Genomic DNA, 27,018 nt, shown 5'->3' on the forward strand with positions numbered 1-27,018 from the left:
TTAGTACCATTCTGTATTTTTTAAAATACCTTTTTTAAAGACACAAGTCATGCCACCTCACTTGCATGCCTGGGAAAAGAAAACAGCTTCAGAAACCAGAATCAAATCTGAGTAGTCATGTGATCTAATGTCATGTCACTGGCAGGTTTATGTGCACACTGTCAGAAAAGATACAAGCAACATCTAAGAGTGCCACATCACTGTCACTGCCTGTTAATGGCACTGGCAGTCATGACAGTAAAAGTCAACGGTCTTTATTGCTTTGTATTTGAGGGATTTACTGCATTTTCTTTCACCCAAGAAGCAAGTGATAATGATAATGTATGGCAGACTGCTTGTCCTTCCTGACAGCCTCAGTAATTTAATCCTTCTCTCCTGCCACAACATGCAATAAAAGAGGCGTCTAGTGTATTGGGTTGAGGAAATCCGCAGGCTGACGCCTGCTGGGGAGGGGTATGGGAGAGAAACGTGCAGGGAGAGAAAGGCTTTTTAGGGTGTGAGGTTTTTGGTTTTAAAGGCACATGCTGGCATCGAGGAATGTGGCCAGACTTCACTGGGCTGAAGCATGAGATTAGATAACTGACCTCAAGTTTCAACAGAAAGAAGACGGTGAACACTTGACATTGTAAGTAAGCATCTGCACTTTGGGAAAATGGCATTTCAATGTGCGAACAGTACAATTTTCATCCTGATTATTTGTTCTCAGTTCGGCAGACTTTCAGCCATGCATCAGCTTCTGAAGACATTTCTTTTTCATACGCCATTTTGGATGTAAAGGCTCCCCTGTGACCAGATCTCAACTTAGAGATTATTCCTGGTCAAAAGCACGCAATGGGTGAAAGATATCATGATAGTTCTAAAGCCAGTTCTCCTTAGGCTCTGCCAGGAACAAACATCTTTTATGTTGAAAATGTTTCCCTGAACAATTTTAGTTCAATTCCAAATTATGATGCTGTCAACTCATTTGTTTGGCTCAGTTGAGCAAATATTAACTGAGGGCCAAAGGCACTGAGTAGGCACAAGGCGGGAGAGACATAAAGGTACGGGTATAGGGGTGGGTTAGTGGTTTCAGAGAAGAATCATCCAAGACATAATAACCAAGTTAATAATCAACTCTGGATAGCCAAAGTCAAACACCAGCTCCTAGCTTACTGCTCTTTGCATGATACCATATTAGTAAATGCGGCTAGTTATATAGGTTACTGAAGTTTATAGAAATCAATACAGATTCAAAGGTTCAGAGTATTTTTTTTAATTTATCAATGCCAAAAAGTCATGCTAACAGATCACTGGAAGACAGACTTCGTTTTTTAGAGGCTGCCAGTACACAACGCTAAAGGGGAACTTTTTTTCCAAATGGGATTTTTTTTTTTGCTGTTAATTACCAATTCAAGATGTGGCACACCATATTGTTTTTGACTTCAGAGTTGTAAAGCTTTTATGTCATACTGGCTTCCATAGTTTGAAGACAAGGGTAATCTCAGTGGTTAAAAAAAAAAGACTGAATTTCAAATGCCAGCATCCAAATAAAGGGTCTTCCAATTAAACCTAGACCAGATTTGATAAATTTCAATAGCTTAAATCATTTTTTTATTGTGGTAAAATATACATAACATAAAATTTACCATCCTAAATTAACAATTAACATTTAAGTATTCAGTTTAGTGGCATTAAATACCTACATATTGTGGTACAACGATCACCACTATCCATTTCCAGAACTTCTTCATCTTCCCAAACTGAAACTCCATACTCATTAATCAATAACTTTCCATTCTTCCCTCTTCCCAGCCCCTGGTAACTACCATTCCACTTTTTGTCTGTATGAATCTGACTCCCCGAAGTATGTCATATAAGTGGAATCATACAGTATTTGTCCTTTTGTGTCCAGTTTATTTCATTTAGCATTGGTGTTCTCAAGATTCATACATCTTGTAGCATATGTCAAATTTCATTCCTTCTTAAGGCTGTATAATATTTCATCATATGTATATACCACATTTTGTTTATCCACTTATCCTGTGATAGACATTTGGATTGTTTCCACCTTTGACTATTACGAATAATGCTGCTCTAAACATGGGCATACAAATATCTGAGTTCTTGATTTCAATTCTTTTTGGTATATACCCAGAAGTGAAATTGCTAGACCATATGGGTCATTCTAAATTTACCTTTTTTTTTTTTTTCTTAGAGATGGGGGGCCTTGCTCTGTTACCCAGGCTGGAGTGCAGTGGTGTGATCATAGCTCACTGCAGCCTCGAACTCCTGGGCTCAACTGATCCTCCCACCTTAGCCCTTAGCCTCCCCCTGGTAGCTGGGACTACAGGTGAGCACCACTATGTCCACCTAATTTTTAGTTTTTGTAGAGATGGAGTCTCACTATGTTGCCCAGGCTGATCTTGAACTCCTGGCCTCAAGTGATCCTACCATCTTGGCTTCCCAAAGTGCTGGAATTACAGGAGTAAGCCACCATGACTGGCCCAATCTTTTCTTTTTCTTTTTTAAACATCCTTACCATTGAAATTGGTTTTAAAAAGTGGTGTCGTTGGGGATTCCCTATGCTTCTGCTTTATCCAGTTGGCCAACATGCTATATTTTCTATTCTCTTAATAAAGACAAAAATGATTGCCACTATTTACTGGGTAATATTTATGTGCTAGGTACTACACTCAATACTTTTACTGTCATCATGCAGGTTAAGTACCTGACCCACATTTTACAGATGATTAAATAGATCCAGAGAAGGTTAGGAGTTTGCCCAAGACCACCTAGTTAGAATGTGGCAGAGCCAGAATTTGAATCCAGCAATGTTAGCCTCAAGAGTCTGCTCTCTTAACCTCCATGTTACATAATCTCTCCTCCTTCCATATGAAGCCAAAGTTTTCCTGTTTAAGCTGTAGTTATTTTGTTAACACAAGACTAGAAGGTAAGAGAATGTTCCATAACAATATCAAGGGAAGTCACCTCATTTTCTTTTGTTTCATAAAGGAATAATTGCTTAGATATACCTAGTCTAGGTGTGTCAAATCATATTTCTTGGCAGAAAACTTTCAAAATACTCTTTTTGAAAATACTCCAGCTACTTACCAATAAGCTTAGTTCTCCAAAAGTGTACCAAGTTGGAACTATGGCTCTCCTGCTTCCACAAACGAGGCCTAGATTGGGCATCTTTATCTAGCCCAGTGGTTCTCAGTCTTTATTGTGTATCACAACCCCTTAAAGGGCTTGTTAAAATGCAGATTATTGAGTTGTATTCCCAGAGTTTCTGGTTCAGTAGCTCTGGGTTAGGGCCTGAGAATTTGTAATTCTAACACATTTCCAGTTGATATTGCTGCTGGTGGTGAGGGTTCTACACATTGAGAAACATTGTTTGGCCCAACATTCATTTGCCAAATTTTTAAATGGGATCAGGAGCTAGTGAACACTTTTGGGTTGAATACCATGGGAAACAGGAACACTTTGGCTGCCTCTGATTATGTCATGATATCCTATGACTAACCATGGTTCATTTAGTATTCTAAAACCCTAGATGGTTAAAAAAACTCACAATTTCAAAACTTGAAATACATCCTATAAAAAGTGACTCTAGTGATTATTAAAAGTATCAGAACTCTCCAAAAGTTAAGGTATTTACCTTTCATTCTCCTCAGAAATCACATTTGTTTAGGACTTGTATGATTTTGACATAAACTTACTGAAAGCATATGTCTCAAAAAGGATACAAACTGGTAGTCCAAATACTTTAGTTGATCTTCAGTCATCTACCATTAAAAACATATCCTTTACTTCTGCAAGCTGGATAAATCCTTATATTCTGTTATCAATGTCATACGGCAGAAGAAATGCAGATGGCTTAATTATAAGGAGTCGATAACCCTGAATCTCAGATAATGTCTGTATTAAAGAGTAATCATCCGTATCATCCTTATCTTTGCCAAATTTCTCCTCCTATTAGTCACAAAATCTGATGTTTCACATCATCTTCATCTTTTGAATTAAACTTCAATTGTTCCAAAAGACAGACTGTTCCATCCCTAGAGGCTAAGGGTCCAGACATGTATAAGTCTCATAAAAACTTTGGATGATTTCATTAATTTTTTTCCTTCCACTGTCAATTCCATTGTAGGCTTTATTCAGCCCAGACAACATTCTTCAGACCTACCATTAATCTTATTTTTTCCCAAATTATTTCTTGCTTTCTCAGCATTCTCTGAGCAAAATTTACAGGCCCAATAAAATACAAATGTTTCGTTCTTGCTACCACTGTCTGGCAAGTAAATTCAATTTTAGTTTTTCAGTGTTGGTATTTCTAAGAATATATATATATATATATATATATATATATTTTTTTTTTTTTTTTTTTTTTTGAGACGGAGTCTCGCTCTGTCACCCAGTCTGGAGTGCAGTGGCGCGATCTTGGCTCACTGCAACCTCCGCCTCCTGGGTTCAAGCGATTCTCCTGCCTCAGCCTCCTGAGTAGCTGGGATTACAGGCGCCTGCCACCATGCCCATCTAATTTTTGTATTTTTAGTAGAGATGGGGTTTCACCATGTTGGTCAGGCTGGTCTCAAACTCATGATCTGCCCACCTCTGCCTCCCAAAGTGCTGGGATTTCAGGTGTGAGCCACTATGCCAGGATGATTTTTGTATTTTTAGTAGAGGTGGGGTTTCACCATGTTGGCCAGGCTGGTCTCAAACTCCCAACCTCATGACCTGTCCACCTCAGCCTCCCAAAGTGCTGGGATTACAGGTGTGAGCCACCACGCCCAGCCAGGAGATATATATTTTTGTGTATATAGGTTATACTGGTTTTAATACCTCTTAATAAAGACTGAATTCAATTATGAATAATCTAGAGGATCACTAGTCTGCATCTCTCATTTTATGTACCTAATTTGGGCCTGAACATACAAGTCTCTTTTGTACAGATTCAAGTCACAATGCAGGGTAAAATCATTGCTAGGTTCAGCTAACCTCTCTACTGCATGGTGTTCAAACAGGAGACAGCATGTACTAATTGTCCTCTAAATTATCCATTTGAATTAAAAAGTCAGTTTGGAAATAAAATTACTTCCATTAATATTTAATGAGATTTGGAAGATGTAAGTCTACATTATATTGACCTTCTGTATCAGGTAACGAGTGAATGGTAAATCATTACAATAATATACATGAGATAGTTACTTATTAACCAAAGACTCAAGGAGATCCCCCTGCAATGGAGATGCAAATATAATAATTTTAAAATAAACATTTTCATTATGTCATACTTAAATGAAAAATGAAGCATTCAACCAGGTTAATATTAATTATTTCTCAAATTTGCTGATGACCTAGGAGCTCATTTTTTCAGATATAACAGATATAAAACAACATTAGTTTGCTTCTAAGCATGGAGTACATTCCTTTCCCCTCCTCCCAGAAAAATATCCTTAAAATTATTTTCAATTAATCTTGAAAATTCTACACAGTCAAATTTCATTAGATAGGAAGAGAAGCTAAAAAAAGGTATAGTAAACAGTTTTACTGAATTCATTTCTAATAGATTACTGGTTTTCTTGCTGCTATCAAATGATTGATTCATTAAAAACATAAGTAACTGTTAACATACCAATTAGACAATAAAATACCCTGCAGTAAAGGGAAAAAACAAACCAAAATGCACAACCAGGCTGGGCATGGTGGCTCGCACCTGTAATACCAGCACTTTGGGAGGCTGAGGCAGGTGGATCACTTGAGGTCAAGAGTTTGAGACCAGCCTCGGCAACATGGTGAAATCTCGTCTCTACCAAAAATACAAAAATTAGCTGGGTGTGGCTGCGTGTCCCTGTAATCCCAGCTACTTGGGGGGCTGAGGTGAAAGGATCGCTTAAACCCAGGAAGTGGAGGTTGCAGTAAGCCAAGATTGTGCCACTGCACTCCAGCCTGGGCAATAGCACCAGACCCTGCCTCACAAAAAAAAAAAAAAAAAAAAAAAAAAAAAAAAAAGCACAACCAACAAAACACCCCAGACAGACCTAGAGGTAACCATGTGAGAATGCACAAAATTTGGGCCATTTGAGCATATATCACAGTTTGAGCTAAAGAAAGATTTGTATTGCTCTTCAAGCAAATGGAAACATCTACTCCTTGACATGGCCAAGTTTCTCAATAGACAATTAATCTCTAAAAAACAATGTTGTTGCCAGTCCAATCAAATATTCTACTCCTGACCTTTACAAAGAATAATACAAAAGCCAAAGAGTTTGTCATTTTTCTTGGGGTATCTTTCTTAAAATTAGTTGAATGCAACTATTAATAATATTTTGATATGGTTTTCTTTTCTGGTACTCTGCAACTGAGGATTTCCAAGAAGCCTGAGAAAATACTTTTGGAAATGTTTTCTTTATACCAAGTGCATGAAATGAAGGAGGAATCAGATTCTTGTCCTGTCCACACTACTTATTTCACATGTGATTTCTTCACACACCTGTTATTGTAGAATTTAAGCTGAAGTGGATCTTAGAAAGCACCTTACTTTTCAAATAAGAAAACAAGGAATCATGAAATTTAAACATCTTGCCTTAGTTCACATAACAGTAAAAATTGGGGATAAAGGGAGGACTAGACCACTACGCCAGATCTCTGGATACTTAAGATTACTGTCTTGAGGAATGAACGTATTTCTAAAAATGCCAGATGGGGAAAAAAAAGGTAACTGTGAGCATTTGTAATCCTGCTGATACAACAGCATGGTTATACATGTTGATTAAAATGCAATTTCTAAGATTAGTGAGGAAAAAAATAGTAGTGATGAACTAGCATGAGATGGCCCATTTTGCTAAAAATAACACAACACTCCATTTTTATGGTTTGTTTTAATGTAGAGCTCTAGGAGAACATACTAAGCTGTTTTAGCTTAGGGTCATGGTAGCCTGATATTATTTTTTATTCCTCTCCAATTATATACTAACAATCACACAATAAAGTTGATTGATCTCAGAATTTATAGGGTGTCTATTGGGTCTGTGCTGGTCCAGTAAACTTACATGTCAACTGGCTGCTAGATCAAGCCCTAAGACAGAAAACCTGCCTGCTGCTATGAATGGATGTGTGTGCTATATGATGAAAGGTGCAGTTAAGAACTTACGCTTCACTCAATTAAAATCTTGAACATCTAGACACTGAGAGAGATATATACACGTATTGTAAAAACATCCATGTGATGACATTGATCAGAAAGGTAGACAATAAATAGAACATTGAAAGCTTCGAATCATATGATTAAAAAATGACTTCTTTGAAAGATATTTCTTTGAAATATCATATATTTAAAATAAATTCCTAATTATAGACCTAGCTGACATTTTTCTGTTGAACTATGACATAGCAGGACCATCTTAGAAATATTTTTTCACATTGTTTTGTTTTCTCTTAACTGTGGTATTACTTCAACTTTCTTTTCTTTTTTGAGACAGGGTCTCACTTTGTCACTCAAGCAAGAGTGCAGTGGCAAGATCATAGCTCACTGCAGGCTCACCCTCCCAGGCTCAAGCAATCCTCCTGCCTCAGCCTCCTGAGTAACTGGGACTACAGGAGCGCAACACCATGCCCGGCTAATTTTTGTATTTTTTTTTGTAGAGACGAGGTTTTGCCATGTAGCCCAGGCTGGTCTGGAACTCCAGAGCTCAAGCGATCCACTCGTCTCGGTCTCCCAAAGTGCTAGGATTACAGGTGTGAGCCACTGTGCCTGGCCCAACTTTATTTTCTTAATATTTATGCTACTGGTTTGACTTTTATTAATCAATTCTGACAAGACTTTCATGAATTTATGTGAATATTAGAGAAATAAACTTTCTCTCTGTTCTTTCCGCTTCTTTCATAAATAAAAAAGACAAACATAAAAGTCTATATTACAAATGAATCATACATACCATTGCTATAGTTATAGTAGACCCACTGCCCACTCTTGGGTTTTGGAAGCGACACGGGTGTCTCTTCAGCAGGAAGACTGTAGAATCGACACTCAACAAACAGCCGTTGGATAGTGTCATCCATGGTTACTTGAGAATCATTAAGGCTTAGAGCTATGATCTCAATCCGAATTTTTTCTGATGGCTGTTTAAAGAGCAAAAACAAAAAACAACAAAGAAATAAAATAATTGAACAAAAAGATCCACTATTACTTTCCACTATCAATTTTAAATAAAACACGAAGGCCAATGGGCTTCTTTTCTTGAATGCAATGTACACTACTGTATGTTACACATGATAGATTATTCATGACAGAGACACAGAATGAGATTCTAATGCCCCAGGGTTTGAAGTTAACAGTGTCATGGCAATAGTCTCCTGATTTACATTTGAGGCTATAAATACCCCACTAGTAGTCTATCAGGAGTGAAGATTATGAGATCTTCATCTCCGATTGCTTTCAGAATGACAAGTTGGCCTTGTTTCAAACTATGTAATGAAGTACATGTTTATCACTGCCTTTACTTAATCTACAGTACCTGAGAAAGTTTCAGTTATTCGGAGATCAAAGCCTGTTGAACACTTTATAGGTATTATGCTAATATATGTAGCTATATGAATCAATATTAACTAGAGCAGAAACTACAGTTCATTCTCTTATATTCTGTCATAATATATTTTGTTGAATAAATAATACATTTTCAAGCAAAAGAAACAATTTTATGTCTAATTTGAACAACATTTTCTCATAATTTATCTTTAATTTTATTTTTACAAAATTAACAACTAAAATGGTGTTTGTTTAATTTTCACCTCAATCCTTGCTTAATAGATTTTGGTGTCATAGACGTTATCACAGGAATTACAAATGTTTCCTTGAGTAATGATTTCAAATAATTAATAGACTAGGATTAGAAATTATATCACACCAAGGTAACTCCTCAGTTAAAACTGTTTTTTACAATTTAAAGTTTGTCCTTTAGTATCAAAATCCTATTTTACTAAATTCAGAGACATGTTATAAATTATATAACTTCAAATAATAATTAGAAAAACCTGAAAATAAGACCTGTTTATATGACCAGCTTTTAGGAATTCATTGTTAAATTTAAATCAGTGTGTAAATTCACCATAGTGGTTACTTAGATATTTCAAAGCATATAATATAATTAATCAAATTGAAAAGCATAAGTATCCTATTGTAAAAATATTCCCATAAAGAACAATTTCCATTGCTGTCAAACCCTCTCAATATTTGATGAAGTAATTTTACCCCCTTCTTTCAAAAGACATTTTCTTTTATTATGTATTCTAAGACACTTTAACTAAAAACCCAAATCTGAATATTTCAATAAGGTTATTTTATTATTCAGTAGATTCATGGAAATTTTACTAGGATGACAGAGAAAATTCCACACCATTCTGTCTCCACTAATACAGGTACAAGGCTGCAGCTGGCAATATTACTAGGATTAGCATAGTATGATGAAATATTTAAAGGAAAATTTTTTCTAAAACCTAATAAATCAAATGACTGCCAAATGTCATTAAAGTGATGGTCTTTGACTTGAATATGCTTTTCATATTCAAATTTGAAAAGAAAGAGATGAAAGCCTGGAAAGGTTACTCGGTTTCAACTAATAACCTCAAGCCCTCTCCGTTCACGTGCATAAAAAATGAAGTTGGCTCTATTGTCTAATCTCACTTCAGAAAACCCCTTCCCTGCTCGCTGAAGACTACATGGTAAAGAAAATATTTTAAATGATTTTTTTTTCCTTAAAATGTATCGTGGTAGTGAAAATACTGTAATACATATATTTTATAATTCTGGTCCAAGTGTAGCATAATGTATAGTTAAGTCTTCTACATAAGTTGGAATTTGACAAACTTAGAATTATAGCAATAACATCTTATACAACATTTATGTTTCTGCACAAAAGAATTAAAGGAAAATAGCTACAAAAAGAAAAAAAGTGCTATACATACTTATTTCTACTCTGTGAAAAGAGGAATTTAAAATTGTTTATCACAGAACCTAATGAAGAAGTAAATGAACTTGTAAATAGCAGGGGAATCAAATTTATCTAAGTGGTTATTTTATTAATAATATATTAGCTCTACAATCCCCATATGAAAACTTGCATTATTGTAAGAACCAATTTAGACTGTCAAATAAGACTACATGCAACTCTTTAAAGTTTAAAATACAATCCTAGATAAAACTATTCACTTGGATCCTAGCCAAAACACAAAAACAAAATAACAAAACCCCAAACACCAAAACAACAAAAAAGAAAACTCACTGTATTATCAAAAAAATAAAATAACTTTAAAATTCTTTTTATGATGTCTATCTTATTTCTGGTCAATTTTTTTTTTTTTTGGATCTCTACACTACTGCCATTACTTCGATCAAATGTCCTTTTTAATTCTCTGACCAATACACCTGGCAGAAATGATCAGTTATTGTTTCTTCATTCATTTAATGGTACATGAATCAACTTGAAATAAATCCTAAAAGGGGTACATTTTAAGCAGCTTTTATCTAAGAAAGTAAGCTCTAAATAAAGAATTTTCCAGACACAAATTTTGACAAATGATGCTAGACAATTTATTTTTCAATGCTGGAACAATTCTGGTTGTGTTCAAGCCCCTCTGATTAAAAAGTTCAACTAGGCCGGGGGCAGTGGCTCACGCCTGTAATCCCAGCACTTTGGGAGGCTGAGGCGGGCGGATCACGAGGTCAGGAGATCGAGACCATCCTGGCTAAATACGGTGAAACCCCGCCTCTACTAAAAATACAAAAAATCAATCGGGTGTGGTGGCGGGCACCTGTAGTCCCAGCTACTCGGGAGGCTGAGGCAGGGGAATGGCGTGAACCCGGGGGGCGGAGCTTGCAGTGAGCCGAGATTGCATTACTGCACTCCAGCCTGGCAGACAGAGCAAGACTCTGTCTCAAAAAAAAAAAAAAAAAAAAAGTTCAACTAGATTTTGTATAAAGATCTGAAGATTGGCCCGGCGCAGTGGCTCATGCCTGTAATCCCAGCACTTTGGGAGGCAGAGGTGGGCGGATCATGAGGTCGGGAGTTTGAGACCAGCATGGCCAACATAGTGAAACCCCGTCTCTGCTAAAATTACAAAAAATTAGCTGGGTGTGGCGGCAGGCACCTGTAATCCCATCTACTTGGGAGGCTGAGGCAGGAAAATCGCTGGAACCTGGGAGGCGGAAGTTGCAGTGAGCCGAGATTGCACTACTGCACCCCTGCCCGGGAGACAATGCGAGACTCTGTCTCAAAAAAAAAAAAAAAAAAAAAAATCTTAAGATTAAGAAGCACATTAACTGCATAATAGACAACTTCATCTCAGCATGTCAGAAATGAACTCATTCCCTCTCCTCTCCCCCAATCCTATTCATACTGTGTTATTTCCTATCTCAGCCGATGACATCACCATCCACCTAGTCCCCTACAACCAGAAGACATAGCAGCATCCTTGCCTTTCCATTTTTTTCACACCCACTATATCCTAAAGGTCACCCATTCCTGCTCATTTTACTTCCTAAATATCTCCACAATTGGCCAGGTGCAGTGGTTCATGCTTGTAAATTCCAGCACTTTGGGAGGCCGAGGAGGGGCAGATCGCTTAAGCCCAGGAGCCCAAGAGCCCAGGAGTTGGAGACCAGCCTGAGCAACATGGTGAAAACACGTCTCTCCAAAAAATAAAACAAAACAAAAACCACACACACACACACACACACACACACACACACAAATAGCCAGGCCTTGGAGTGGCATGTGCCTGTGGTCCCAGCTACCTGGGAGGCTGAGGTTGGAGGATCGCTTGAGCCTGAGAGGTTGGGGCTGTAGGGAGCCATGATCTTGCCACTGCACTCTATGCACTGTAGCCTGGGTGACAGGGTGAGACCCTGTCTCAAAACAAACAAACAAACAAAAAAACCACTCAATGATTCACTGAATTGTTGAAAGCATATATTTCAGACATTGTTTTAACTGTTGGGGAGATAAAAATAAGATGTTGTTTCTTTTCCATTTTTTATCTCTAGAGAAAATACTAAGTTCTCATGGGGGTAACTAATACAATAGCTTCCTAGTTATCAGAAGGTAGAAATTTGACAGAACAAGGAGGGAGAAAATAGAAGGAACTGACGTAAGAGATTTGAGAGCGAACTGGTAGCCGATTGATGAGCGTTATGAGACTGTAAGCTCAGTGACGGTAGGGACTATTAGATTGCTCATTGTGTTATGTAGTACACAATAAATGAGTGGATCTACTCTCATGACAGAGAGAGGTGAGGCACTCATCTCTAATCTCTTGTCTGCAGTCCCAACCATTCTCCTTATGGTAGCAGAATTCTCTTCCTAAAAACCAATCAAATATCATCTTTCTGCCTGAAAATATTCCTATTGCCTTACACTCTAGCCACTCCTTTAAACTCATGGTGTGCTGTTTTATATTGCTCAGTTTTTGCATCTGTTATTTATTGTGTGAAATCTTTTCCATCAGAATTCCACTCCTGTGAGGCCCTGAACCACACATCCTCTCCTTTATGACAGCAATACTGATCTCCAAGAGCAAGTTGGTTGTTTCCTCCTCTGGGCCCTTACTGCACTTCTCCATCACGTTGTACTACATGGAACTGTTCACATATTTGCCTCTGTCTATAGACTCTGGGCTTCAGGAGGGCAGGACCAATATCTTACTAATTTTTTGCTACTTCACATCCTCCCCAACATAGACTGTCAATAAATATTTAATGAAATAGTGGAGACTGTATATCTTTTATATATTCAGAATATCTTTTTTAATTTTTCTTCAGGTTCTTGCTTTGTTGTCCAGGCTGAAGTGTAGTGGCAAGATGACAACTCACTGCAGCCTCAATCTCCCAGGCTCGAGTGATCCTCCCATCTCAGCCCCCTGAGTAGCTGGGACTAGAGGAGCATGCCAACATACCCAGATATTTTTTAAATTTTTTGTAGAGACGGGGTTTCACTATGTTGCCCGGACTGGTCTCAAACTCCTGGCCTCAAGCAATCCTCCCACCTCGACCTCTCAAAGTGCCAGGATCACAGGTGTGAACCACAGTGCCCAGCCTAGAATATCTTTTATTTATTGCCAGAACTATGTGAAGCTGCAGGTATTATTGCCTTCTCATTTAAAAAATATTTATTATGGTTGGGCGCACTGGCTCATGCCTGTAATCCCAGCACTTTGGGAGGCAGAGGCAGGCAGATCATGAGGTCAGGAGATCGAGACCATCCTGGCTAACACGGTGAAACCCTGTTTCTATTAAAAATACAAAAAATTAGCTGGGCGTGGTGGCACGTGCCTGGTACTCGGGAGGCTGAGGCAGAAGAATCACTTGAACCCGGCAGGTGGAGGTTGCAGTGAGCTGAGATTGCGCCACTGCACTCCAGTCTAGGTGACAGAGCGAGACTCCTCCTAAAAAAAAAAAAAGGAAATTATGTGCTACTAAGTTTTGGGGAGTGGTTATTAACTGCCGACAAATATATAGAACTCTTGCTGTTATAGACTTTAATGAAATAAGACTATCTCAAGACAGGTGAATATTGTTGAATCTAGGTGGTAGGGTACTATTATTTCTACTTTTCTGCATGTTTGAAATTTTTCAACATAAGAAAATGGGAGTCCCTCCCCCTCCCCCTCCCCCTCTCCCTCATCTCAGTCTCCCGCTTTCCACGGTCTCCCTCTGTTGCCCAGGCTGGACTGTACTGCCGCGATCTCGGCTCGCTGCAACCTCCCTGCCTGATTCTCCTGCCTCAGCCTGCTGAGTGCCTGGGATTGCAGGTGTGCGTCACCACACCTGACTGGTTTTTGTATTTTTGGTGGAGACAGGGTTTGGCCGTGTTGGCCGGGCTGGTATCCAGCTCCTGACCTCGAGTGATCTGCCCACCTCGGCCTCCCCCGGTGCCGGGATTGCAGACGGAGTCTCGCTCACTCAGTGCTCAATGTTGCCCAGGCTGGAGTGCAGTGGCGTGATCTCGGCTTGCTACAACCTCCACCTCCCAGCCGCCTGCCTTGGCCTCCCAAAGTGCCGAGATTGCAGCCTCTGCCCAGCCGCCAACCCGTCTAGGAAGTGAGGAGCGTCTCTGCCTGGCCGCCCATCGTCTGGGAAGTGAGGAGCCCCTCTGCCCGGCAGCCCAGTCTGGGAAGTGAGGAGCGTCCCTGCCAGGCCGCCCATTGTCTGGGATGTGGGGAGCGCCTCCGCCCGGCCACCCCATCTGGGTGGTGGGGAGTGCCTCCGCCCGGCCGCCACCCCGTCTGGGAACTGGGGGGGGGGCGCCTCAGCCGGGCGGCCGCCCCATCTGGGGGGTGGGGTGGGGGGTGCCTCCACCCGGCGGCCGCCCCGTCTGGGGGCTGGGGGGGGGCACGCCTCCGCCTGGCGGCCGCCCCGTCTAGGGGGTGGGGGGGCGCCTCCGTCCGGCGGCCACCCCGTCTGGGGGGTGGGGGGGCCCCTCTGCCCAGCCGCCATGTCTGGGAAGTGAGGAGCCCCTCTGCCCAGCCGCCACCCCGTCTGGGAGGTGTACCCAACGGCTCATTGAGAACGGGCCATCATGAGGATGGCGGTTTTGTCGAATAGAAAAGGGGGAAATGTGGGGAAAAGAAAGAGAGATCAGATTGTTACTGTGTCTGTGCAGAAAGAAGTAGACATAGGAGACTCCATTTTGTTGTGTACTAAGAAAAATTCTTCTGCCTTGGGATGCTGTTAATCTATAACCTTACCCCCAACCCCGTGCTCTCTGAAACATGTGCTGTGTCAACTCAGGGTTAAATGGATTAAGGGCGGTGCAAGATGTGCTTTGTTAAACAGATGCTTGAAGGCAGCATGCTCGTTAAGAGTCATCACCACTCCCTAATCTCAAGTACCCAGGGACACAAACACTGCGGAAGGCCGCAGGGTCCTCTGCCTAGGAAAACCAGAGACCTTTGTTCACGGGTTTATCTGCAGACCTTCTCTCCACTATTGTCCTATGACCCTGCCAAATCCCCCTCTCCGAGAAACACCCAAGAATGATCAATAAATACTAAAAAAAAAAAAAAAAAAAAAAAAGAAAATGGGAAAAAGTTTCAATCAGGTGAATTGGAAGAGGTCCTAAATAATATACTGATTCAAATGACAGTAATTGAAGCAAAGCCTTTTAAAGAGATGAATAATAATTGTTCAGAATTACTAGAGCAACATGACAGGTCATTCCTCTGCAGGCTACCAGCATCCTTTGATAAGGAAATTGGCCAGACAGCATAGGCTTTAGACTTTTCCTGTTTTGTTTCCCCTCTACGTGTATGAATTTTTGTTACCAGGTAAGATGCTTCTTCTCAGTTCTTTTTTTCTTGCTCACCAATTACCCTATTAGCGTCCTCAGTTAGCAAGATGTCAGTATCACCATGTAAAAAGAACATTTATAAATTTTGATTGTGGGCTGGCCGTGGGGACTTGCGCCTGTAATCCCAGCACTTTGGGAGGCCGAGGCAAGTGGATCACTTGAGACCATGACTTCAAGACCAGCCTGGCCAACATGGTGAAACCCCTTCTCTACTAAAGATACAAAAATTAGCCAGGTGTGGTGGTGTGTGACTGTAATCCCAGCTACTCGGGAGGCTGAGGCAGGAGAATCGCTTGAACATGGGAGGCAGAGGTTTCAGTGAGGTGAGACTGCACTACTACACTCCACCCTGGGTGATAGAGTGAGACCCTGTCTCTCAAAAAAAAAAAAAAAAAAATTTTTTTTGTGGTGAACAGAAGTCATTCAAATCAGAACTCCATGCAACTTATTTTTAGTTGTCTGTATAGATGGACACTATATGTTATGTGATTAAATGATCTAGAAATGTGATGACAGCTTGTATTACTCTAAAAAAATAAATTATAGCTCTCGTGATTTTGGCTCAATTCCACTATTGCTTCCTGACTGATGATAATTCATACTTTGGATCATATTTTTCTATGTGATCTAAAGTGTTTACTTAGGCTTATTATTGGCATGCTTAAAATTTTCACATCCTACTTCACAGGATTGTGCTGAATTCTTCCTCTGGTTTCAGCCACTACACGCAGCCATACTGGAGTTGAATTGTTGGGCTTCTGAAAACTAATTCAACCTGACAACCCTTAAAAATAGTACTGCATAATTGAGAATGGCCTATGATAAAGGTCTTGCAACTTGTTTCAGTCAGTTACATTTAAATCTAATTATGGTGAGATTACAGGTGAGCTTAATTTTATTCCAAGTTTCTAAAATGAATAGGCATTTCTTTAATTTTTTATTATAAAACATTTCAAACATGAGAAAGTACAGAAAATAATTTGGCATATTCAACTAGTCAGCCATCTCAAACAGATGTTACCATTTTTCTATAACCAACTTAAGTCTTTTTATTGTTGTTTTTGAAGAAATAAAATATTTCAGATACAGGTAAAACTGCCAGCTGCCAAATCCTTTCCCCTCCCTTCCTCATTCCCCCATGGTTACCACTATCTTGAAGTTGGTTGTATCATTCCCAAACATGCCTTTATATTTTCTACTGCATGTGTGTATATCTATAAACAACATACAGTATTGTTTTCTGTTTTTTGGTTTTATATTTGTGGTATCATATTCTTATTAATCATTCTGCAATTTCTGTTTTTTTATACTCAGTACTATATTTTTGAGATTTATCACATTTATTTTTCAAATCCAATTTATTCATATTAACTGTTGTACAGAATCCTATTTATATTTCATATATAATCTATAGTACATTTATTTACCTGCTGATGAACAATTATGTTGTTTACCATTTTTTGCTATTACAACGCTGCATTAAATATCCTTTTATGTTACGTTGTTTACAATTTTTTGCTATTACAAACAATGTTGCATTAAATATCCTTTTATGTTTTCTTGTATACATGCATGATTCCCTTAGGAGCAGAATTGCTGGGTAATAGGTAAGAGAATTTCAACCATAAAGTATTATCAAATTAATCTCCAGATAATTATAAATTGGTATTATTTATAAAAATACTGTGTGTGTGTGTGTACATAGATACAAATAAAGCCTACCTGTAGGAGCCACAGTATGTAGAACTTGTTACTTTGTAACAAAACAACAGAGACAAAATGGAAATAGAAGGCCAAGATCTATGTCAATGCTCTTGAAGAGTACAAATTTTAATTGGGGTGAGCTCTAAGACAAGCTCAAAACAGTTGGTTAAAACAATCAGACTCAACCACTGGTATTGACAGAGCCATATGTAAGTAGGGTAGGAATGCATATTAATTAATGGTGATTCTTACAAGTTCCCTTCTTCAGGCTGGGCATGGGCAGAGACATCCTCTCAAAGACTCAAAAAAATCCCCTTCAGTCCTTCACATCAGGCTCCAAAGCTTCCTCTTACATTGTGCATCAAATCCACTCCTCATACAAGTTCTGATTAAAGCATTTTGATTGTTTAATAACTGTTTAACTGTTTATTTTAACAACTGTTGATTATTTAAAATAATAATAATAAGTACATACAAAGGTGATGTCTCCAGAATCTCAAGCTGTCAAGGTAATAAGGTTTTTAAGAAACAAAAGAAAACCACCCAGTTTTCATCCATGGCAGTAATCTATCTTTTCTAACATGTTCTGTTAAAATGTACTATATTAAACAAATAAGGTAAATGTTGCAAACTTCAGTGATGGGGATCAAAACAGTGCTAGCTTTAAGAGTACTTATTTTTAGAACATTGTCATGGTGTCCTTATATGCCCTATAAATTACTATGTCCTTGCAGTGATTTGGATTATTTTTTTCCTGCCCTAATATCAAATTAATCTCCAAATAATTAGGCCGAATAATTATAAATTGGTATTATTTCATCACCATAAAAATGGTGTGTGTGTGTGTGTATAAGTGTGTATAAATAGATACAAACCTGAGGGATGTGACACATTGCAGCAATGTGAAGCAAGGAGAATTTTAAAAATCACCCTCAATTTCAGGTGATTTTGATATGCTACTCTCCTTTCACCATCACTGAGAACAGATGTTGTAGTACAGTGGTTCTTGATTTTGGCTGCACATTAGAATCACCAGGGGAGCTATAAACAAAATTCTGACTTAATTTATCTAGGTGGAGCCTGGGCCCTGGCATTTAACTGTGCTCCCCAGACGATTCTCATGTGCAGCCAAGGGTGAAAAGTACCACTTTTTTCTAAAGCTATGGTTCTTGCATTTTAGCATACCCCAGAATCATTTGATAAAACACGGATTGGTGGACTCCATAGAACTTCTAATTCATTAGGTCTCTGGTGGGGCCAAGGATTTGCATCTCTTACAAATTCTCAGGTGATGCAGATGCTGATGCTGAACTCTGGGGATCACACTTTGAGAAATATTGCTCTAAACCAAAAAAGATTCATCTTCCATCCATGGAGACTTCTAACATCTTTATAGAAAAGCTTTCACAACATTCATGTTAAACAGTTATTTTGCTATTATTCAACATTTTAGTACAGAATTAGCTAACTACTTCCTTTTTCGAGTCAATCGATGCTCACCATTAAAAATAATCCAACAATATAAATTACCAAATGTCAAATATGAAAGTTCCTTGTTTCATTCTACCACCTAACTCATGAATTGGCAATTTTTTTTTTCTGTAAAAGGATGAATACAAATGTTTTTGGCATTGCAGCTATATGGTATTCAACTCTGCCCTTGTGGAGTGAAAGCAGCAATAGATAATATGTAAACGAACGGGTGGCTGGGTTCCAGTAACAGTAGAGGGCTGGATTTGGCACATGGGCCATTGTTTGCTGACTCCTGCCCTAGAGATATTCACTGCTAACGCTGTCAGATGTACATTTTCCCAAACATTTTCTTTGCTTACATAAACCTAAATGTCATGTCTGTATGTGCAAATAAAAATATATATATAGACCTTTTTGTATTTCTTTTGTGTGTGTGTGTGTTGCAGCGACAGGTTCTCCTCTGTCACACAGGCTGGACTGCAGTGGTATGATCCCAGCTCTGCAGCCCTGAACTCCTGGGCTCAAGCGATCCTCCAACCTCAGCCTTCAGAGTAGCTAGGACTACAGGCATGTGTCACCAGGCTTGGCCAATGTAAAAAAATTGTTTTTGTAGAGATGGGGGTCTTGTTACATTGCCCAGGCTGGTCCTGAACTGCTATCCTCAAACAATCCTCTTGCCTTGGACTTCCTCAAGTGTTAGGATTACAGGTGTCAGCCACCACATCTGGCCCCATTTGTTTCTTTTTAAATGAAATCATCACTAAGGCAAAATTTATTCATTAGTTTGGCAAAGAGTGTAATAGGAGAAAACATGAATTTTCAAACATTGTTATATATAATAATGTTCATCTTAAGCAGATATATTTGTATTAGCAAAAAATCATAGAAACTTAAGGGTCCATCAAAAGGGGCTTATTTAAATAAATATAGTATAGCCATATAATGGAATATTATAGGTATGTTGAAAGAAATAGAGTATACTGTTATGGAAAAATGTTGATGGTATATTAGTAAGAGTTAGTTAAATTGCAAAGCATAAAAAATAGTTTTAAAAGCAATTTCTACTAGGAGAGTATGTCAACATTTCCAGTTTTACATAAAATATATTTTATTTTTATTTATTTATTTTTGTGACAGAGTCTTGCTCTGTTGCCCAGGCTGGAGTGCAGTGGTGCAATCTCGACTCACTGCAACCTCTGCCTCCCAGGCTCAAGGACTGTCTTGCCTCCCCTCCCGAGTAGCTGCAATTACAGGTGCCCGCCAACACGCCCGGCTAATTTTTGTGTTTTTAGTAGAGACAGGGTTTCACCATGTTGTTTGGACTGGTCTAGAACTCCTGACCTCAGGTAATCTGCCCACCTCAGCCTCCCAAAGTGCTGGGATTACAGGTGTGAGCCACCGCACCCGGCCAAGTAAAATATATTTTAAAACCTACTCTCTATCTAGCTTAAGCTTCCACATGTAAAACATTGAGAGTGGCTTATTTTATCCACTGATAAGATATCATATTTGATTCCTAAGTGATTTAATAATTTTTCATATGCGAATTCTAAAGCGAGTGAATTGATTTCTGCATTGTGCCTTTCAAAGTTTTAAACATACTTTGCTGAACATCGTTATTGTAATCACCTGGGAATGCCAGCTCATTGTTCAGAGAACCTAGTTTCCAGGTGGAACTGCAATTTAGTCCAATTGAATATGGCAGTTTTCACACAACTGCTAGGAGTAGGAACAGAGAAAGAGAATGATGTAAATATGCACTGCACAGAAGAGTCCATTGCTCTTTCAGCCTGTAATTTCCCATTCTCACCTGTGGGCACATTTTAAGACATCTGTGACTTCATGGCAATACATTTTGTTGTGAAAAATGAAAGCTGCACTACTGAATGATAAAATTAGAAATAATGCAAAAGATGGATTGTTAATTTTTTTTAATGCCATGGCAGATGCAAATGTTCAGTTTTGATGTCTATTTTGAGGACCTGAAACAAGGTTTTTAATCAATGTATTATACATCAAATTTATACTGTTAACTTCTGATTATTCAAATTAATAAAATATTCATAGAGAAATGTCCAAAGTTTTACATCTCTCAGACTTCTGTCCCCCCACACTCGCCATTAATTATCATGCCTAGAAGCTTTTTAGTAAAAGCAGCAGTTGTCAGGCTGACGCAATCTGACAGGCCAGCAAGGCCCAATTACACTTGCGCTATGTGGCACTTTGATGTCCGGGAAACGAAGAAAGATAGGGGCAAATTGGGTGGCACATTATGTTAATGACTTGATTTAATCCAGCCACTAAACTTTATGTAGCCTGTTAAAAAAGATGCTAACACTAATTACGCCACTTTGGAAAGGAAAGGAGGGGACAAGCATTTCATACTGACAAAGTGAAGCTCATAAATGTTGTAAATGAAATGAAACAAAATGAAGTAATCTATGATTAATTATACATCACAGACATGAAGAAAAGAGAAAGAACCAAGTAATATGTAGAAGTACTGGGAAATCTGTTAGATTCCTTTTAAGGATCAACATTTCTAAGAAATAACTAGGAACTGTCAGATTCTGTAACATGAAGAAAAGAAACTGATCTTAAATTGCTTACACAGTATATCAGATAATTCAAATTCACAGTGTAACTGGCATAAATGATACTTATCTAGGACACTAATTCTAGTCCTAATTTTGTGACATTATAAAATAGAGGCAATTTTTTAAAAAGTAGGGATAACTATAGAGTAGGGTTATCTAATTCCTTTCTAACTAGTTTGTGCCTCTAATCTGTTTTTTACGTTATTGACAGCATGATCTTTCAAAATGTGATCAAGCATGCAAACTCCTTAAGATCAAGAGCCTAATTTTTTGTATTTGTGGATCTATTCCCAGTCCCTAAAACAAGGCTAGGAACACAGCAAATGCTCACTACATATATATCTGTTTAATGAATGGGTGATCTTCTATCCCCATTCCTTAAAAATCTCAGAGGCCTCAATGCTCTGGATTATGCCTCCCTTTTCAGCCTATTCTCCTGGGCTCCCTAAGCATACCATAATAGGCTTGGCCCATCCTGAAACCATTCTGAATTCCAGAACAAGCCATGCACTACGTTCTCTCAGATTCTCATGCTTTTCATTCCTTTGGCCTATGATTTTCTCACCCTTTTCATGAACTCCTAATCATCTTCAACACTGGCTCCAGCTTTACTGACTCTAGGAAGTCATCCTTGATGAAGGGAAGACCCCTCATGCTGACTTAGGGACCCCTTCTGAATGCTCCCATAGCACCCCATGCATTCCATTCTCCTGGCGCAGACCACTATGCATTTTAATTGTGTTTCCCCTACAGACTATGAATTCTTTGAGGGAAGGAACTGCTTCTTTTATGCCTGCCTGACACACAATGGATGCTAATAAATGAAGAATTGTTGTGAGGAAATATTAACATAGGATGTACTTAGCACATAACAGGCATTCAGTAATACATGCCTTCCTATGAAAGCTATGTTTCACTGTTCTGAGATTTTTACCAGAAGCAGTTCTTAAAGAGAAGACAAAAGAAAAAACTAATGAACCACAAGTATTTTTAAGCTTACAAAAGGATTTATGAAACAACACTTCAACCAAAGTTAACACCATCAATAATCAGGCAAAATGACATTTTCTGCCTCCTGATATGATGCAATGAAGAGTACACAGTATCGCTTCTGTATTCCTACCAAAATGCATAACTGGAATCTGATCTTGAGGAAACACCAGACAAATCCAATGAAGAATATGTTACAATGTAAATGGCCTGTATTAAAGAGTATCACTGTTATAAAAGACTACAAGAAAGCCTGAAGAACCATTACAGATTAATGCAGGCTAAAGAGGCATGAAAACGAAATGCAATGTGTGATCTGGATTGGATCTTGGACCATATGAATAAGATGCTATAAATGGTATTACTAGGACAACTGGCAAAATTCTAATGAAAACCGTAGATTAGATAACAATATTATATAATTGTTCTGAAGTGTTTAGAATTAAAGGGGCATGATTTCTGCAACATTCAAATGGTTCATAACAATTATGTATGAAAGACTGTATGTTTATAAGTAAATACCTAAGTATGTGCACTATATGCATATACAGGAGAGAGACTAGAAATGATAAAACAAATAGAGTAAAGACTTAAAATTTGTGAATCCAGGTAAGGAATATACAGAAGTTCTTTGTACCACTTTTGCAATCTTTAAAGAGAAAGGTTCTATTATTCATATTAAATGATTTGCTAAAGTAGTACACACAAAAACTGGTAAAATCAATAGAAAATCCTGTATTTCACTGTCTTAGTCCATTTGTGCTGCTACAACAAAGTATCACAGACTGGGTAATTTATGAATAATAGAAATTTATTTCTCAGAGTTCTGGAGACTGGGAAGTCCAAGATCAAGGTGTCAGCAGGTTTGGGGTTTAGTGAGGGCTGCTCTCTGTTTCCAAGATGGTGCCTTGTTGCTGCATCCTCTTCAGAGGAGGAATGCTGTGTTCTTACATGGCAGAAGAGCAAGATAACTTCTCTTCAATATCAAGCCCTTTCAAAAGGGTGCTAATCCCATTCACCAGAGCTCTGTCCTCATGACTTAATCAACTCCTAAAGGCCACATTTCTTAATAATGTTGCATTGGGGATTAAGTTTCAACATAAATTTTGGAGGGGACACCTTCATTCAAATTATATCATTAGCCATTATGATTTCTTGAGTTTTGTTCCCAGGCTTTCAGATGATACCATTTTACTAAATTTGGTATATAATTTACCAAAATTAAATTTCACCTGTTAACAATATGCTATGGTATGAATATGGTTTGTTCGTCTCCACCAAGGTAATGTTAAAATTTAATCCGCAGTGTGGCAGTGTGGGGAGGTGGAGTCTATTGGGAGGTGTTTGGGTCATGGGAGCAAATCCCACACGAATAGATTAATGCCCTCACTCTGTTAGTTCCCTTGAGAGCTGATTGTTATAAAGAACCTGGCAACTCTCACCTCTCTCTCTCCTGCTTCCTCTCTTGCCATGTGATCTACACATGCTCTAGCTCCCCTTATCCTTATGCCATGAGTGGAAGCAGCTTGAGGCCCTCACCAAATGCAGATGCCAGTGCCATGCTTCTTGTACAGCCTGCAGAACTGTGAGCCAAATAAACCACTTTTCTTTGTAAATTACCCAGCCTCAGGTATACCTTTATAGTAACACAAAACAAACTAAGGAAACATAGGATGCTGGTCAGTGACTGCTGCTGAAAATAGAATTTTTTAAAGCCCATGGGAGCTGAAGCATGAAGAATTGCTTGCTTTAAATGATGTTCACATTTGAGATAGCATCTGAAACCATTATAGGAAATCAAATTTTGGAATGGTAGTGAAGACCGTATCAGGCTGTAGCAAAGTAAGACAAATTATTTTCCCTTAGGTAATGAGAAAAAAATCCAGTTTATTAGAAAGAAAAAATATATATGTACATTAGAATTATTTGAATATTTAGAGAAACAGTTATTTATTTTGCTAAACTTCTTTGTTAAATTAAAGTTTATTCTACCTTAGTTAAGAGCAATGTACAACTTCACTGAGATGCTAGCCACGTTGCCAACATACACATGGTTCTATTGCAGGTCTAAGTAGGAGTTTTCATAGATTGGATGCTGTTATTGTAATTAATAAATATATAATAATAATGATAAAACTTTGGACAGATAAAATGTTCTATTTGTATTTATCAAGCACAGAAACGATGGATATCTCTATTTCATGGAGGAATCTGTGACAACAACTGAAATGTTCTGTTCTATTGTTTTGCTTTATTTCTTTATTTTTTGAGAGACAGAATCTCACTCTGTCACCCAGACTGCAGAGCAGTGGTGCAGTCATAGCTCACTGCAGCCTTGAACTCCTGTGCTCACATGATCCTCCTGCCTTGGCTTCCCAGAGTGTTGGGATTTCAGGTGTGAAGCACTGTGCCTGGTCTGTGGTTTTGTTTTAAAGAGAGATTAAACTAAGAATGTGTGAAGGAAGAGTTAAAAGAAATATTCCAATTCTTATCAATAAACTAAAAATTCTACAAAAGTACAATTAATCACTTAAGAAAAATTCACGTAGATGAATAGAAAAAGCTAGAGCTTTTTACTCTACTTACATTTACTTTATAAAAACTTTTTCCCTCTTACAATAAAAAATGCTCTGGTAAACAGTATACTTCCCATATATATTTAAAAAAATATAATTCTCTTCTCAAAATTTCAATTTACATACTACTTTTCAGCCATGTGCTCTAAGAAAAGCAAAGTATACCGGCACAAGATTAATTGCTTTCTAAGAAGGCTTCATTTGTTTTGGCAGAAATGAAATAACTGTAACATATTATCAGTGGATATATCTAGGTAAGAGTAGTCTATGAATTCACATAGGCAAACTATTATAGTTTCAAAGAGCATCTCACATTTTGAATTCTTTAAAGTTCAAATATTCTTCAACACATCTTGGTATGCTAGTCTTGAAAAGGAGTCAAGAAGTCAGCTAGTTTCAGCAAGTAACTATTGGAGGTACAGATTTAAGGTACTCTTTGTGAAAATAATACTTACATGTTATAGTCCATTACATAATGAAACCATACATAAAAATTTCTTGTAGTAGATGACTACTTGGTTAAGATTATGAGAAACATTAAAGTTTTTCCAGAAATAGTTTTCCTTAAGATTTTTATATATGAAGACTACATATGTACTGTGAATGAAAGGCAGCCTTATTTCAGAACATTTCTAGTTGGCATCAAGTTACTGACCTGTTTGATATTCTTGGAGATAGGACCTGGAATAATACAGTCATCACTGTCAGAAGCTGACATGTCCTCTTCAACTGTTAAAAAATAAAAGGGTAACATTTACACAAGTTAAACCAATTCTACTTATACCCTGTAAAATAAAGAGAAACAAGCACACACCATAAGATAACCTTAAGAAACATAGTAATTATATCTAGATCTTTTTTAGTAGCAAATTTGTTTACAGACACATTACATTTTAGGAAAAAAAAGACTAAAAATTTCAAGGTTAATTTTGGTAGAAGCAAAGGAAATGCCAATAAAAATACAGCTTATTGTGAAATTTAAGAAAAAAATTTTAAAAAGAGAAGCATAGGGTAACAGATGTTTTTTAACAGTCTGACCAGTAATGTTATGTAAGTCAATGCTATTCTTATTATTTTCAAGTTTTAAAATTTTTATTGCTTTGTTGAAATAAAACTGACAGACAATAAACTACACACAATTAAACTGCAATATTTGACACACACACACACACACACACACACACACACACTCTTTAATTACTTTTAGAGACAGGGTCTTGCTATGTTACCCAGGCTGGGGTACAGTGGCTATTCACAGGCACCATCATAGCACACTGCAGCCTCGAAGTCCTGGGCTCAAGTAATCTTCCCTTCTCAGCCTCCCAAGTAGCTGGGACCACAGATGTGCAACACTATGCCTGGCTAAAATTAGATGTTTTGCCGTAAGTGTAACTGTGAAACCAACACCACAGTTAAGATAGTGAACATGTCCATCACCTCAAAAAATCTCCTCAGGTCCCTCTGTAATCTCTTCCCTTCTGCCCCTCCCCATTCCTATTCTTACAGATTGTTTGCTTTTACCAGATTTTAAAAAATACAGTAAGTGGTCATTTTTGGCTGGATTTCAATTTTTAAAAAGTCAAGACCTCTACGCTAATGCAGATAATAATACTGAACTCAAAGAGAACACAAAACTGTTTAAAACATAAATTGGGAACATGGTCAGCAATAACACTTGTATTCTATTGTGGAGCTCCAAGTTGAAATAAGAAGAGATACAACAATTCCACCTAACTACAACTAAGCAGATGGAACTATATTCTATCATTTCTGTCAAGAAACAGGTATCGTGAAGTAGACGCTACCATTAAATGAAGATGTTCTATGATGCATACTCTAACAGATAAAACAAAGCACAGAGTTAACTAAACAATGTTAGTTTAAATAAGAAAGTCACCTTCTGGTTCCAAGTCCTCTGTTATTTCTGTTTCATCTTCAGAAGATGCCAAGCTTTGTTCTGCAAGCTGACCTTCAGATAGTAAAGACACATCATCTTTTCCTTGCTGCATTTTCTCAGTATTCTCTTTTACCTCATCTACACTGCTTTCTTGTGAAACCTGAAGAAATCAAAGCACACTGGTATATTTATTATTGCTTAGATCACATTTTATAGCATTATTGCTGGAACAGTTGAATAATAAAGCATGTAAATTTGAGACTTAAATATACAGATATGTAATATGTATGAGACTCAGAAAACAACCACTTCAATTTGTACAAATGATAATATATAGATAAATGGAAATCTGAATATGTACTAAGAATAAAAAATGTACTAATCTCAAAATGAATTTTACATTAAGACTTTAATTCAAATATTCATATATTACCTGCCAATAGCAGTATAATTATGGTTGT

General features: G+C 37.9%; 1 protein-coding gene across 5 annotated transcripts in view; it reads right to left on the bottom strand.

The window, feature by feature from the left end:
* The window catches only part of RPGRIP1L (RPGRIP1 like), a 102,995-nt gene that overhangs the window by 11,822 nt on the left and 64,155 nt on the right, over positions 1 to 27,018 (bottom strand). For 4 of the 5 annotated variants that reach the window (XM_003822014.6, XM_003822015.7, XM_063598006.1 and 1 more), the window contains 3 exons: positions 26,558 to 26,717; positions 25,316 to 25,389; positions 7,917 to 8,100 (listed from right to left, as the gene is read on the bottom strand). In XM_003822014.6, coding sequence (XP_003822062.1) covers positions 7,917 to 8,100; positions 25,316 to 25,389; positions 26,558 to 26,717 — 418 coding nt within the window. Of the gene's footprint in view, positions 1 to 7,916; positions 8,101 to 9,842; positions 11,882 to 25,315; positions 25,390 to 26,557; positions 26,718 to 27,018 lie in introns of those variants that run through there. The other variant, XM_063598007.1, reaches the window with a different exon arrangement.

This window comes from Pan paniscus, chromosome 18 (genome assembly GCF_029289425.2).
Source record: "Pan paniscus chromosome 18, NHGRI_mPanPan1-v2.0_pri, whole genome shotgun sequence".
NCBI classification, from domain to species: domain Eukaryota; kingdom Metazoa; phylum Chordata; class Mammalia; order Primates; family Hominidae; genus Pan; species Pan paniscus.